This window comes from Choloepus didactylus, chromosome X (assembly GCF_015220235.1).
Source record: "Choloepus didactylus isolate mChoDid1 chromosome X, mChoDid1.pri, whole genome shotgun sequence".
NCBI classification, from domain to species: domain Eukaryota; kingdom Metazoa; phylum Chordata; class Mammalia; order Pilosa; family Megalonychidae; genus Choloepus; species Choloepus didactylus.
Window position 1 is genome coordinate 12,207,570 of NC_051334.1, and position 17,389 is coordinate 12,224,958.

Here is a 17,389-nt window from a genome sequence, read left to right on the forward strand (position 1 = left end):
AATAATGTAGTACCCATACAGAATAAAGAGGTAAAAGTTCTTCGGCTAGACCACTCACATCTTTTCCTGAAATTCGGACCACCGTGCCAAAGTGATTCTCAGCCAATGACAACACTTCAGAGTATCTCAAGACCTCCTCAAGAGTTTCAAAGAGAAGCAACTTAAGGGGTATTGAGCAAACTGCACATTCATTTAAGAACCCCCCAAATATGAATGAGCAGCATGATTGTTCTATAAACCTACAACTTCTCTAATAAAGAAAAAATATTTTTAAAATATGAATGAGCAATTAATTCTGGTGAGTGATGGTTCTAATTGAAAGGAAATAAATAAGAGACACAAAGACATTTAGATATAGTTGAAGGGAAGTAGTCAAGAGATAAAATTCTGTTATAGTCATCAATCAACTCTAAGTGCTTGCCCATTACGGGATTTAGGATAACACAGCCAATGTTCCCCCCAATATTTCAAATATTATATTAACAAATTTATATTTTATTGAATTGTGTATTTCTTATATATTTTTAAATAAGGACATTTTGTTAATATAAAACTATCAGAGAATATGGCAGAAATTGAGTCTATATGCAGAATAGCATATAAAGAGCAAAGGTTCTAGAGCTGGACTGGATTTGAATCTTGGCTCTATCGCTTACTAACTATGAGACTTGGGTATGTTATTTAACCTGTGTCTCAGTTTCCCATCTATAAAAAATTTAAAAAAAAGAATAATTAATAGTACACACCTTATAGCACTACTGTCCGCTAGAACTTTCTGTGGCTATGGAAATATTCTATTCTGCACAGCCAAAATGGTGGCCACATGTGGCTATTGAGCACTAGAAATGTGACTAGGGCAGGTGAGGAACTGAATTTTTAATTTTATTTAATTGATTTAAATGCAAATTTAAATAGCCACGTGCAACTAGTGGTTGACATATTGGAAAGCACAGTTTTATAAGGCTGTAAAGATCATATGGCTAAGCACTCAGATCAACGTCTGCTATGTAGTAATCAATATATGTTAGCTATTGATATTACCCAGAGTGCCACATCATTAGAAAGTCGGTATGCAAGTGTGGGATATAGTATTCTTCAACTCTTTTCCTAAATCTTGTGAATAATTCTTTCTCCTACTTTTTATACCTGCTGATTAATTCTCTCTCCTTCCAGGTGGCACTGGCTTCAGGAAACATCAAACTAGCCTGTACATTAATCCCCACCTTCCCTTCCTGGGCCTAACACATGTATCACAAGTTCACTTTTTCTTAAGATTTTGCAGACTATTTGTTCCTGGCTCCCTTCAGACTCTATCCTTGACCCCTCCAATGTTTTTATTGCATTTACCAGAATCTTTCAAGAAGTGCTGGTGCACATTAACTTCCTATTTGGGCAACTTCTAAGAGGTGTTTTATTAATCACAGGACAACCAAATTACTCAGTCATTATTAACGTTAAAACATCTCATCAGTAGTGCCCCCTTGAGGAGCCTGTGGAGAATGCAGGGGTATTCGCCTACCCCACATCCATGGTTGCTAACATGACCACAGACATAGGGGACTGGTGGTTTGATGGGTTGAGCCCTCTACCATAGGTTTTACCCTTGGGAAGACGGTTGCTGCAAAGGAGAGGCTAGGCCTCCCTATAATTGTGCCTAAGAGCCTCCTCCCCAATGCCTCTTTGTTGCTCAGATGTGGCCCTCTCTCTCTGGCTAAGCCAACTTGAAAGGTGAAATCACTGCCCTCCCCACTACGTGGGATCAGACACCCAGGGGAGTGAATCTCCCTGGCAACGTGGAATAGGACTCCCGGGGAGGAATGTAGACCTGGCATCGTGGGATGGAGAACATCTTCTTGACCAAAAGGGGGATGTGAAAGGAAATGAAATAAGCTTCAGTAGCAGAGAGATTCCAAAAGGAGCCGAGAGGTCACTCTGGTGGGCACTCTTACGCACACTTTAGACAACCCTTTTTAGGTTCCAAAGAATTGGGGTAGCTGGTGGTGGATACCTGAAACTATCAAACTACAACCCAGAACCCATGAATCTCGAAGACAGTTGTATAAAAATGTAGCTTATGAGGGGTGACAATGGGATTGGGAAAGCCATAAGGACCACACTCCACTTTGTCTAGTTCATGGATGGATGAGTAGAAAAATAGGGGAAGGAAACAAACAGACAAGGGTACCCAGTGTTCTTTTTTACTTCAATTGCTCTTTTTCACTTTAATTATTATTCTTGTTATTTTTGTGTGTGTGCTAATGAAGGTGTCAGGGATTGATTTAGGTGATGAATGTACAACTATGTAATGGTACTGTGAACAATCGAAAGTACGATTTGTTTTGTATGACTGCGTGGTATGTGAATATATCTCAATAAAATGAAGATAAAAAAAAACAAACATCTCATCAGGCTCACAAAAACTACACTAAAAATTGCCATCACTCTGTTTCTTTATGAGGTTAAAATAAAGTTAGAAAGGGTTATCTGTTACTCCCTAATATATACTTTAAAACAACCACTCATGTTCTAGTATATATCTGTTATCTTTGAAATACTCCAAGCTCCAAATGAATAACAATGTGCACCCCTTTAAACACAGTAATACTAATCTACTTCCAAAACAGTTCCATAACACCAAATCAGTTTTTTTCTAGCACAAATGAGTCCTAGAACAATCAAAATTGATAAAGATTTGCTCCTCTTCCTACTAGAGAGGACATAGCTGAGATTATGAGAACAGTTTTCAGAAGAAAAGAGAATTAAAAGACTGAATTCTTCTGATATCCAAGAAATACTCTAGACAGATATGGTCCCTACATTTATAATTTTGTGGTTTAAAACAGGAAATACTAAAAAAGAGGTTAAATAATCCAACATGCACCTTTAAACCCAATGAGGAAGGCATATTTAAACAACTAGTCAAACTGGTTTGGTATAATAACAAGGAGAAACTAAAGAATAGAGAAAAGAAAATTAAGAATAAAAAAACATTTTTATTTCAGATATAGACTAATCCTCGAGTATATAATAATTTGAGTTGTAAAATGCAAAAAAAAAAAAAAGCCTAGAGAGAGCCACTGCTCAGAAATAAAAGAAGGGGTAGGGTGGGGATAGTGCTTTCGTACTCTTCATTTAACAGGTACACAAATCCTGTTTCTATAGAAAACTGTTTCAGGACTGGGAATCCATGCACCCAAGAGTCAGCTTTGTTCTCTAGGATTCTTCCCATCTCTAGCAGAAATTATTTCAGTCGCAAGAAACAGAGACCTTGATTTCAGTTACAAGGAATTTTTTCTGAAGTATTAGGAAATCCAGGGAAAGGGTGGGATTTAGTTTTGATCTGGTGACACAACAATAAAAAATTTTGTAGTCCACAGGGTCAACTTCATTCTAAAATCCTTGTGATAAAATAACTCACAACTTTAATTGGGGCCACATACTTCCAGCAGGACAGAATAAGAATCTATTCCTCTCCATCAAATAAAGTCCTTCCCCTCAGTCTGATTAGGCCCAGTTTAGGACCCATGCCCATTCCAGACAGTAAGAGTTTCCAGGAAAAGTCTTATACTAACTGGCTTAGACTAATCAGGACTAGCCCCTACAATCACACGAACTGTGGGAAAGGAAGTATCCTTTATAAAATGAGAATTCGGGGATGAAAAAGGAGGAAATAGATGCTGAAAGGCAATCAATAGAGTACACCATCCTTCTCTCCCTTCTCCTGACTGACCTGCTATCCAGTGCTAAATGTTCTGGCTGACTACTAATGATACGTTTTACTGGCCCATAAAGCTACTGACTCCTTTGGGGTAAGTAGCAGCTGCTATGGGGAACCTGACAATGAAAGATGAAGCGGAGGATCTAAAGAAATGTCCTAGCTGAACCTAGGGCCATTATGTAGACCCACAGCTATATACACAGGTACTTTTGTCCAGTGCAGCTGCTCACAAGTGTAGCACAGCAAAAATCTGAACCATGAAGGCATAGCAGGTGTCTGATTTACTGCCCTTATGAAAGTTCAGGACCTGAATAGTGCCTGGAATCCAGCTGAATAAAAAGGCAAGACAGATTCATGAAATCAAGTCCTAAAAAGTAGCCAGACCGTAAGCATTGCGAAGATCCTTACCACAGTAGGATTTTACATAGTAGGGCCATTTTGTTGAGGTAGTAAGCAATTCAAGTAGCAGATATAGGAAACCAAAAAAGGGAAAACAGAGCCAACAATTGGAGGATTCACTTAAGTACACTGTTCAGATCAGTGTTCTTTCCACTGCACCATTCTGTCTTTAGCAGTAATAGCCTCAGGTTCTTCCGATGGAGTTACTCAAGAAAGAACTTTCACTCCCAAATTCTTAGAATGAAAAGCAATGTTTTTGTAATTTGGAGTTCAAGGAGGAAAAGGATTTCTCTCAACATCTGGTATACTCCAAATTTTAGGCAAACCATGGGAAAAAAAGCTTTACATAGGTTTCTAGCATGGACAGTTGAATTTTTTGCATTTACTGGGGATGTCAGTAGGAGAAGTAAATTAATTAGATCTTTTCCTTTCTAGTATGGGGAAAATATTGAGTAGTCAATTCTATATGGTATGTAGTGTTGTTATAAGGATAATAAAAAGTTCACTTATACATAATCAGAAGTTTTAAAAGGTCTGCCATGTTTTTTGTTTTTTTTTTTTAATTGCAACAAGGGTACAAAATCAAGGTGTTTTCAGGCATCCCCTTAATTTGGTTTAACATTTTCTTCATGGTGGGATAAACATGAATTACTATACCTCGTGTGTTGCTGTGAAGGGTTAAACTATATATATGGATGGATGTGTTGATGAATGTATATGTGTGTGGGGGGGTACACAGGTTTCAGCTCATTGCTTGTCACATAATCAGTAGTCAGTAATTGTTACATTCCTTCCTTCTTATCCAAAGCTGGTCATTGAAGTGAATAGTATCAAGTCTCAACTGCCTTGTACACATTTCTTAGCGAAGAGCTCAGGGTGACAATAGAAAGTTTTTTGTCTGAGATCTGTGGAGGACTCTGTTCCAAAACAAAATTAGCTTCCAATTAGCTGTGAGGATTTGAGAGGACCCTGTTTTGGAGGGGAGCCTGAGATTAGTGGCCAGTGTTGTGAGTAGAGGATGCAAACAGATAACTGTACCATGAGAGCAGTGTGTGCCGTCATTTTCTCAAACTTTGGAGTTTCTAGTTTCTAGCAAGTAGAGAAATTATATCAGAGTACAAAACTCATTTGTAAAGAGGGTGTTAGGCATATACACATTAATACCTTTTGGTTGCATTTATAAATAAAAATAACATGCTTATTTTTAACATCTTAATTTCCTTTCCTACCAACAGACTATTACAATTAATTCCTGATTAGTTTTTTTCTTTTGACGGCCTCCATTTTATAAGAGTTTTTATATTTTACAATTAGTTGCTCTTTTAGTACATCATAGATAATTTTAATAGAAAGCACATGATTCACACTGTTTCCAGATTTCCACAAGTAATCCTAATTAAACAGAAAGTCTGAAATATTCTTCATTAACATTTCATAGAGACAGAGCTGTAGAGTTCTCAATTTGCAATGGATTACTAAGAAAAAAGTAGCATATTAAATGGACAATCCTAAAAACTGAGACCAAAAACTAATAACCTATATTCTCTAAAAACCGTTTGTATCGCCAGATCATTAGGTACAAACACTTCTGAGGCATAGGAAGAATTAGCACTTCATAGCTGCAAGCATGAAATGCCACTTTCTATACTCATCTTTATTTCTTTCAACTGCCACTAGATGAAAGAGTAAATTTCCATCTCACTTAAGGATTTTAAGGCAAAAAGGATCAAGAACATTTTTTTTGGTCTGAGACTCTTGTTACTCCAGAATTCTTATTTTACCAAAAAAGGAATATGTTGAATTTTTATCCCTTGGAAATGTCTCTCTTTGGACCTCTTATAAATAATTTCCACTTAAACAAACTGTTCAGCCCCTAAGGAGAGCCCTATTTTTTAAAGTCATTTTAGCTAGACTTTTATATTTTAGATTTGCCTAGGGTTGGAATCTCAGATGGCTTAAAGGTATTTTCAATTTAAAAAAAAATAATGGCCTGTGAGATATGCTTAGCCTTTTGAAAGAGATCTGCTTTTCAAAGAAATACAGTAAAATTTTCAAGGAATCACATTTCTATAGACTTATATGATTTCAGAGAAGCTTTCTAATAAAATTTAAATTAACAAGGATTTCGAACACTTTCATTTTAATATTTGCACTGACACTCTGCCATTTCAATTTCCATGGAAGCCTGATGTTTACAGAAACTATTATGAATCCTGACAACCTTGCTCAATTTATCTTTTTGAAGTTGATGTTTTTCTATGCTAGGTTTTACTAAGCTGAATACAATAAGAGGACTGTTAAAGTTTTTTCAAGATATAGATCAAAATACTGTTATATCACTGTCTTCATTTAAGTGGAGAATCTAAGGCAGAAGGTTTCTCAGTCTTGGCACTACTAACATTTTGGGCTAGATAAGTCTTTTTTGTCAGGAGCTGTCCTGTGCACAGTAAGATGTTCAACAGCATCCTTGGTCTCTACTCGATAGATGCCAATAGCACACCCCGCCACACTTCCCCTGCAACATCTGACAATCAAAATGTCTCTAGACATTGCCAAATGCCTGATACAGAGGGTGGGAGTAGCAAAAATTACCCTTGGTTGAGAACCACTGATCTAAGTCACACTATTTTCTGCATCATCAAAACCAAAGATTGTACCACAAAAAGTTTCAAACACAGGGGGCATATAACATAAAATGAAAAAAAGTAGAACCAAAATTGTCTCAAAAAAAACAACCCTATTTTAAAATATAATCAAATTTAGATTGTAATTACAAACTGGTTAGTTTCTGTGCAACTAGGTCTGTTTTCACCTGAACCTCAGTTGCTTTCAAGATAATTTCTCTATAACGGGCACCACTCACTTTTAGGTTCATTCCCAACGTGATTTGCTCCTTTTCTCTCTGAAGTTCTTTTCTGTATTGCTGTATTGCTTCCTCTCTGTCTGATAAAGCAGCCACAATGACACTGCTCTTTTGTTTGCTTGCTTCACACCTCTGCACAAAGTTGCTTTCAACCTCAGCTAAGGCAGAAGAAAGAGAACTAAGGGTTACCAGTTCCTTCTCCAAAGTTAATGCCAAATGATCAGTTAGGAAATCCTCACTTCCTAATTTTAGTTTTTTGAAGAAACAGTTTATAGGGAGACCTCTGATGAGATTATGAAGACACTGGAACAAAATTGTTTGATTCCTGAAATAAAAAAACCAAACACAGTATTACAAAAATCAGTATAGCACCAAGCAGTAATGTATAACATATTGTAGTAATCAATTAATATTCATTTACAAACACTTGAATGATGAATAACACCAATAATGGATGTGACCATTGATAAAATTCAGACTGCAACAATCAAAGATACATATCTGATGCCAAGTCAGTTCATATTAATCAGACTGCTTTATGATTAAATTTTTTCCTTTGAGTAATATGATCAGTAAAATATTTAAAAATTTTCATTGTGGCAGAGAGGCAAAGAGGAAATCTTGGAATAATAGTTAGGTCCTAATCACCCCCACCCCCAAAAAAGCCAAAACCAAACATAAAGTAAAACATAGCTCTTCAATTTCTAAATGAGGACACCTGTCCATTCGTGCTACACTGGGCAATGACTCAGGCACATTGTACCATCATATAGAACTTTACTGGGGGGATCACTGTTGGCCCACACAGTCACCACACTCACTAACTTCTCTGGACCTATTCCAGTGTGATGGGGATTACCTGGAATACACTATTAAAATTCCTTTAAATGGTGTGCTTTGTTTCCAGCTGAAGAGTGTCCCATAGAAACTTCCTGGCCTTTTACAAAACCAAATTTCTGGAAATTCTTTGATCACTTCACATTTCATGTGTTCTAAGAGCCATGTCTTCAATGGAGGCAGAGTATAGCCAGATGATGTGATTTGAAAACAAAATTTGTGTAATGCTGTGAGAAGTACAAAAAGATCTTCCGTGTGCTCTATAAGAAAAAATGTCACAAACGCTGTCATTAAACTAGGTCCATTCTCAAACAGTTAATTAAAATTTTTAGATTCAATTAAGTATATGATTAAAAAGTGCCAACAGAAATTACCTATAGGTTTATCCTTTGGAAATGTTACTATGTATTTCCCTCTTGAAATATCTTCTAGACTTAAACAAAGTCTGCCACAAGAAATATAACGATCTTCGGAGTGGTTACCATTTTTTCTCTCTCTAATTTGTAGCAGCACAATGCAACAAAAATTACCGAGTGCTAAAAGTGGTGAAAGAGATGTTACAGCAGTAATTATCTGTACACAATCTTTCTTGGATAGTTGTTCACAAACATAACTTTTCTCTTCCTTGCTATAAGGGGCCAACTTGATCCTTTTTGCCTCTGATCCTATTTCATATGGCACAGAGGGTGGTGCTGGGAAAGAATCCATGCTCAACTTGATCACCCTATTTTCACACTTAATAAGCAGAGAGCTGGAGCTACAGGTGTGATCAAATACCAGTGATAAAGCCATATCATTCAGGGACCTGAAAAACAAGCACAGAGTTTGGTTATAGTCTAATAGCTCATTCTTTCAAATCATATTACTACATGCCATATGAACAAAAATTTTTTTCATTCTCTCCTTTCCAAGGAAAATTATTTCAAACATAAAAATAGAGCAGAAAATTAAGAGTAAAAGCCAAACACATTTTTAAAGTCCTGTAACAGCACTTCTCTTAAAATAGGCAAACAAAATCATGGTAAATATGCTGAACTATAGGAAAGTAATTTCCCCCACTCTGAATTGGAAAAAAAAAATTTTAAGATGAAGGAATGATAAAATAATGCCTGGATTTTATTTTTGAGGTAGGTATCTTTTTCATTTCTTAAATAAGAAAAAAACTACTCATTTCTTAAAAGTTAATTTTGGTAATGATTTAAAATGCAAATGCACTAAACTAAAAATTGTATTTTTATACTTCAGTAAATGACTTGAATAAAATCTGCTTTTTAATACAGAATATTGTTTATCCCTTAGGAATCCTTTTCATATTTACATTTCTAATAATTTACAAATGTAATTGAGGCTTATTTTAGTACATTCCAACATTGCCAAAGTTTATCAAGTAAAAATGGGTGAGAATTGGTGACATAGCCACAAAGAGAGGACTTTAACACACAAGAATTTCATAGTACATAACTAGTGAGTTATACCCTAAGGATAAAAAAAGAACCTCAAAAGAATCTTAATTTGTAGTAATTATACTGTTAGTAATGTTATTCTGGGAATATTACATATATATTGTGGGATGAAGCAAATGAGTAGTAATGCTGGGGCAACTGAGAATTAGGATTTTCAGCATGGGAGAAGGGAGATAAAAATGCAAAATTGGTGAGGTTAAGTTAAAACCTTGAAGTATTGAGTCTGAATTAGAAGTATCAGTATGGACTCCTACTGTATTTTACCTCTAAAAGGACAAAACAAAAACAAAATCAACCAAGCAAAAACCATATTTCTTATCTCTGCCCACCACAAAGACAGAAGCGGGCACTCAGGAGCAATGAGAACCTTTTGTGCCCACATTCTGCTTTCTAAATCACAAACTATATTTGAAGGTAACCAAATAATTGATAAGAAGCTTCTCTTTATAGAAGTATTCCAGCTAATAAACAAAGGAGTAACAATACAAATTAGAATATCACCACTTTGCAAATCCTAATGAAACAATGGAACGAGGCAATGATTATCAATAGTTGCTAATATCACAAAATGAAAATGACCAGACCATATATGCTTCCTAATGGAAGAATACAACACTATTCACTATTTTTGTGAAAAAAAATTCAAGCATAATCTGATCCAGCCACTAGATCCAACTACCAGTTTAAAGGAAATACAAAAGACAGAGAAACATGCTGAACAATATCACAGGACGAAATCAGCAAAGTCCAGTCTATAGAACTTTACAGGCAAACTGCATAGTTTCTTCAAAAAATACAATGCAAGAAAAAAAAAAGATATGAAGGTGGAACCTATAGATTACAGGGAATTATGAGATATCAATCAAGTCCAATTCATAGACCTTATTTGGATCATGATTTGAAGAAATCATTTTAAAAATTATAGGATAATTGGGACATCTGAACAGTTACTGGGGGAATTCCTTTTAATTTGGGGGGGGTGATTATATAAATTTTTAAAGTTCTAATTTCATATATGCATACACTGGAATAGTTACAGATGAAATAATATGATGCCTTTGAGTGCTTTAAAATTATCTGGGGAGGTGAAGAGTGCATGGAGGTATAGAACAAACAACATTAGCAATGAGTTGAAAATTACTGATGGTCAGTGATGAGTACGTGGGATTCACCACACTATTCTCTTTTTATGTTTGAAGTTTTCTATATATAAATAGTTTTTTTAAGTAAAGCTGTTTAGTATATTAAGGAAATAAAAGACAAAGATGGAAAATATGAAACTATAAAAATTAACCATGCAGATTTAAAAAAAGAACCAAATAGACCTTAAGATAAATGCAAATAAGATTAAAAATTAGAAACTCAATTACTGGATTAAATAGCTGAATAGACAGAGCTGAAGATAAAAATAGTAAATAGACTATTGATCTGAACCTATTATCTAGGATTCAGCACAGAGAGACAAATGGAAAATAGGGAAGAAAGATTAGAGACATGGAGCACAGAATGAGAAGGTCTAACATTGGATTAATTGGAGTTTCATGAGGACATAGATAATAGAAAAATGGGGACACATCAATATTTGAAGAAGTAATTAAGAAATTTTTTTAAGTGCCAAAACCAAATCAATTCTCAGAATCACAAACCTCAACAACCTTAAGGAGAATAAAGAAAAGAAATCCAACTTGTCATGGTGAAATGGTTAGGAAAAAGAATAACAGAATAAGCCCAAAGAAAGGGTCAGAAATTAAAAAAAAAAACAAAACAGAAAACAAACATTTGAGGATGAACAAAAAAGTGGATTATTTGGAAGACTAACAAAATGGTTGAACTTCTGGCAAAATTAAAAGAGAGACACAAATAAGATTTGGAATGAAAAAATATTGACAATTAATTACTGAAAATACGAGATTTTAAATACCTAACAGGACCTTATGAACAACTTTATGACAATAAATGTGAAGACTTAAGTGAAATAGATAAATTACTAGAAAATATAAGCAAAATCATTTAAGAATAAATAAAAATCTGAATAATCCTATAACTATTAAAGAAAGTGAATCAGTGTTAAAAATCACCTTACAAAGAAAATGCCAAATCTTAACTGCTTCCCAGATATACTGAGTACAGCCAAATATCAAAGAACAGATAATTCCAAACTTACACAAACTGTTTCAGAGAATAGGATAAAAAGGAAATACGCCCCAACTCATTTATAAGCTAGTATAGCCTTGAATCTAGGCAAGTATTGTTCAGGAAAATTTCAAGCCTATTTCACTCATGAACATATAGATACAAATACTCTTAACCAAATGCTAGCAAACTTAATCCAGCAATGTACCAAAAAAGATATTATGATGAATTTGGGTTTATCTCCAGAATGCAAGACTGGTTTTATAATCAATAATTGATTAATATAACTCATCACATTAAAGAAAAAAGAAGAAAAACTATATAGTCAACGAGACCAAAATAGCTTAGAAATTCACTGAAACATAAGTAAAGATCCACATCTCAAAAATGATTCTGGATCCACTAGAAAAGGAGTCTGGGTCCTTTACTGTGTTAAGCTGCTCTAAAATTCTAGAGAATACCGCCACTATCTCTCAAACTATTACAAGATACTGTCTGGTTTCTCTCTGATTGCATATTTGTGGTTCAAATGTGGTTAATATAATGCCTGTGTTTGGGGCAGGAAATATTTTGGTTAAATGGCTCTTTACTGAGTTGTAGATAGCATATACATTATTTCTTACCCATGGTTTCAACAGCCCAAAAGAGAAAGTGCCCTAATATCAGAGTGAGATTTTGTTATTTAACTAAATTTTCACCATTCCACTCTAGTCAATAATCTATACAATGTCTCTAATACTTCTAAATGTCCTGATTAGAAAGCTTTGTATGTTGTTTAATTACCTGTACCCTGAGTCTACACAACTCAAACACATTTGTGTAAAATATACTTTCAGAGCAGCGCCAGACAATACAGTAGCCACTAGACACATGTGGCTATTGAGCACTAGAAATGTGGCCAGTACAATGTGAGATGTGCTGTACATGTAAAAGATACACTACATTTTAAAAACTTAGTATGCAAACATAAATGTAAATTGTAAGCTTTTACACTGATTACATGTTGAAATGATAATGTTTTGCATATACTCAGCGTGATGGTTAGGTTTATGTGTCAACTTGGCCAGGTGATGGTATCCAGGTGTCTGGCCAAGCAAGCACTGTCTTAACCATTATTGCAAGGACATTTGTGGCTAGTTAATAAACCAGAAGGCTGGTTTATTAAATCATCAGTCAATTGACTGCACCTGTGACTGATTACATCAACAAAGGGCATGTCTTCCACAAAGAGAAGTCAATCAGCTAGATTTAATCCAATCAGTTGAAGACTTGTAAGGAAGACAGAGAGAGGACCTTCACTTCTTCAGCTAGCCAGCGAAGCGTTTCCTGAGGAGTTCATCGAACACCTTCATAGGAGTTGCCAGTTTGCTGCATCCCCACAGTTGCATTGAGACACTTTTATAAATCTTATATTTACAGATATCTTTTGTTGATTCTGTTCCCCTAGAGAATCCTAACTAATACACTGAGTTAAATAAAATATATCATTAAAATTAATTTCACCTGTTTTTATTTATATTTTTTAACATGCGCATGTAGCTTGCATTATATTTCTCTGGGACAGCCCTGTTCTAGAGCATCAATATAATGTTATGTTAGAAGTTACTTACGGTTCCAAAGAAGATGTGGTTTTCACTCCAACAACCAAGCTATCATCTATTACACGATACCACATCTTCTCTATTGGATGCTCTGAATCTTGAAAATTGTCTAAGTTTTCATCAAAGATATGGACAGGATTTTCTTTTTCACCACAAAGAAGAACAAGCCCTTCCTTGTAGAAAAACATGTTTAAATAACAGATTAGAAAACATTTACCAAATGCAGCAAAACTAAAAAAAATAATATAAATCAGCTTTTGACAAGGCCTTATGGCAAGAACATTTTAAATAAATTCTAGTGTATGTAATACTGATTTATACATAAGTCACTAAAATAAAATTTGTAAAACATACACAATAAACTAAAACTATCCACTCAGATTAGAAGTATGGCATGACCGGAAACAAGATGGGTATCCAGCAAACAGTCAGCAGGAATTATAAACCTCCAGTTGATTTTGAAAAGTAATCCAACAATCTGTAAACAAGGTATACTGAGAACAACCCAATCTTTAAATATTTTCAACAATATAATCAAATTTGATCAGTAACTTGCCCTAAACCTATAACTGTGAAATTTTGTGTGCATAAAACTGATTAAACTATCTTTGGGCTGCTTACAGATTACTGCTAAAATCTTAGTCTTAAAGTCCAGGCCATACTCACTCACTTCCACACACATATGGATAGACAATAGAAATAGTAGTAGTAGTAGTAGTAGTAGTAGTAGTAGTAGTAGTAGTAGAAGAAATAACAGCAACAATGATAATAATAGTAGTAGTAATAATGTATGACCCTTCCTGAGTACTTACTATATGACAGGCACGGCTCCAAATGCCATTCCTGTATAAATTCATTTAACCCTCACAATAACCCTAATCCCCTAGGTCAGTACTATTATTATCTACATTTTACAGATAGGGAAATGAGGCACATATAAGAAAATGTGCCAAATTCACACAGCTAGCAAGGAGCAGAGCTGGGATTTGAACTGAAGAAGACTGATTTCAGAACCCATACTCTATTTTTAACCATTACTCTCTACTGCCTCACTATATGGTAATTACTGAAAAAAGCCATAGACACTTACAGTACAGTAGACTAAACATATTCTAGGAATTTGATGCCTCTGTCAGTAGCTGTGAGATTTGAGGCAAGCTCATCTGAAATCTGGGGAAATTTTTAACTACCTGCCATAGTTGCTTTTAAAATTAACTGAGAAACAAGTGCAAATGGGGCTAAAAATAATAACTTGCACACAGTGGTTTTCATACATTTACTTTTTAATACTGGCAAAATTGTGGGGGTGAGATGGGGGAAGGGAAATGGGGAGACTTTAACAATGACTTTCTGGAGGTTTCCCAGGAAATTAGAATCGTAACACAGAAACTCAACCTGATGTGCTTTTACATTAGTAGATCGACCAAAAAACAAACAAACAAACAAAAACACCATCATATTGCTAAGACTGAAATACACACACAAGGCTTAGAAATTTACAAGAATGATCAAGCTAGAAGGAAGTCAGCGCTAGGCACTAAGTGACTTGAGGAAATAAAATGGAACATTAAGTTTCTCCATGTCTAGCTTTTCTTGATTTATTTGTAATTTTGCTATGTTGTGCCTCTCTCTGTATGGAACTACTGCACACAAATGCTACTTTTTATAAAGTCTGAGTAGTTTTTGTTAGCTTTCTGCTTTACTGAACTAGAGACATGTATGCTTAGAAATGAACAATGCCACAGACTAAAAGGACAATAGTATACAATGACAAAATTATATCATCATCAAGACAAAGTTAAATAATTAGCTCAGTATATTAAGAAGTCAGGAAATATATAATTCATTCAGAAGTAACTTTTATCCCAACAATACAAAAAACAAGATTTTAATGGTTAAATCCTTTTTAAACAAAAAGACTTGTTTCCCAATGTTCCTGACAACTGAGATTTTACTATCTTACCAAATTATCTGCAATTTGGTAAAATACTGGCTCCTTAACCAAATACTATTCAAGGTCATAAAAGCCCACCATTATAATCCCTGCCCCTCTTCTTGATCCACTGAGCAGCATTTTCTAATATATTCCAATTTAAATAACTCCTAATTCATAAAATGCTAAAATGGTCACATGATTAATTTTACCTCCTCTTCACTTGATATAGTAATATCATCCTTCCCTTGAACCAGGTTTATTAAAGCTTTGTAAGATTTTGAAATAACTTTTTCCTTAAGCAAGAGATGCTTCTGTAATTCCCAAACAGAAGTCAAACCAATCTGTAAGGTAGAAAGAAAAACAGTTGCTAGAGATATAATTTCAAATGAAAAATATCATACCATTAATTCATGAAGTACTTTCTCTTAATGTGGCTTATCAATTAATTTTCCTTTGGAAAAGCTGAATTCTCTGCTTCTCACAGCAAAACTGTTTTATTTATAAATTTTTAGCCTCTAATTACAAATATACTTTTTCTTCCAAAAATTAATAATATAGCAAAAAACTGTTTGTAATATGGTTTACAAATCAAATTGAAAGAATGTCAATGTATTAGCATAAGTTTAATCACCAAGTATCAACCAGAATAAAAATCAAGGCCTACCAATACTTCCATCTCCAACAAGAAAACAGTTTTTCTTGTTGTTGAAATAATTTCTGTTTCAAAAGCAAAGCAACCACAAAAGCAAAGACATCACCATGAAGAAAAATGGTGAATTTCATACACTATTTGAAAGCCTCTATCCACATAGCCTCTATAGCAAAATGTTACAGATAACATAGCCCCCAAACTGTAATAAGTTTATTTTTGTGTTATTAGCTAGGGTCAACTCAACTGCTGAAAAAAGAAATAATTTGGCCATGATCTGGGCATAAAGCAATCCACTCCTTTTATCAAACCAGATAAACAGATTTCAGCATTAAGAATGAAACATTTATGATATATATATTGCTACTGAAAATTTTAAGTCACATTATTGAACTGAAAGTTGCTTCATTTCAGATGGATATGTGATATTGTTTAAGTATTAATTAAGCTTTTACTATAATGTGTTGTTCTACATTTGCAAAACAAAACACATTTCTTTTTTGGAGTCCTTTCTTTTAAATTAATTTTTTTTTTATCATAAATAGAAGTTGGAAGGTGAAGACTGAATTAGTTGTACATCTTATCTCACTGCACAGAGTAGGTAAATAGCTAATGTTTTAATATTATGTCTGCTGACCCAGCAGACACAACATTCACCCCCCCCCATCATGCTTTCCCCAAGAAATTCCTGATGTGGGGAGAGGAACTGTGCCCATAAGAGGTATAGAGCCAAATCTGACGCTGCTGGAGGGGTAGGGAGTGGAAGACAGAAATATGTGGGCAGACTGAAAATGTACCAGTAGAAATTATTATTGGTGTTCTTTCTCTCCTCTCCTCAACATGCCCCCCACCCACTACAGAGTAAATTGTGAATTACTAGACTAGTTAAATGATCTATGTCGTAAAAGTTTCATTTTAAAATTATGAAAATAAAATAAGCACATGGTAAGAAATTTAAACAATATAAAAGTAAATCTCATCTTTGTTTCCTAGACCCTCCAATCCCTTTTGCACAGCCAACAGATTGTTTGCCCTCTCACAACTTTTCCATGTTCATAATATGGAATGCTTTCTTTCTCCTTCCCACAAACAAACAAAAAAAATGACACAAAACCAAATACAGAAGCACGCTGCACTGCATGACACTGAATCTTGCTTTTTTTTATTCTTTTTATTGTGATTGCTATCATATATGCAGAAGCATGCTTAACACAAAACACAGTTTAAAGACTAATACTGAAGTCAACACCCATGTAACTACACCCAAATCAAAAGGTAGCACTCTAGGAGCTACCTGTGGGCCCTCCCAATCACAAATGTCCCTTTCTCCCCTAGAAGTAACACAACCCTCCTTTTAAGATAACTTCCTTGTTTGTCTTCATAATTTTACCACCTTTGCATGAATCCTTAAAGAATATTTTTAGTTTCTTTGCATGTGTTTTGCTTCTGAACCTTTTCTAAATGAATCATTCTGTATATATTAGGCTTTAGAGTCATCCATGTCACAAGTAGCTATAGTTTGTTCCTCATTGCTCTATGGTATTCCATTGTATGAATACACGATTTACTTCTCCATTCTCCTGTTGATGGGCATTTGGGTGATGTCCAGTTTTGGAATATTGCTACTATGAGCATTCATATGCATGTGCGCAAGTTTCTCTAAGGTCCTGGTATCCCCATTTCCCCTCCAACAATTGGATAGAAAACAAATTTCATGGGAGAAAGAACAACGAAATGACTCTAGTTCTAGCTCTGCAACTCCCTTGGATTTCTGGCTTGCTGTTTGTTTC

The 17,389-nt window shown here is 34.8% G+C and overlaps 1 protein-coding gene across 3 annotated transcripts in view; it reads right to left on the reverse strand.

Moving 5' to 3' along the window:
• Positions 1–5,278: 5,278 nt before the first annotated feature.
• Positions 5,279–17,389, reverse strand: part of FANCB (FA complementation group B) — a 41,524-nt gene continuing 29,413 nt past the window's right edge. For all 3 annotated transcript variants that reach the window (XM_037822579.1, XM_037822578.1, XM_037822580.1), the window contains 5 exons: positions 15,160–15,291; positions 13,024–13,187; positions 8,192–8,622; positions 7,840–8,077; positions 5,279–7,305 (listed from right to left, as the gene is read on the reverse strand). In XM_037822579.1, the coding sequence (XP_037678507.1) occupies positions 6,888–7,305; positions 7,840–8,077; positions 8,192–8,622; positions 13,024–13,187; positions 15,160–15,291 (1,383 nt within the window). In that variant the 3' untranslated portion in view covers positions 5,279–6,887. The remainder of the gene's footprint in view (positions 7,306–7,839; positions 8,078–8,191; positions 8,623–13,023; positions 13,188–15,159; positions 15,292–17,389) is intronic.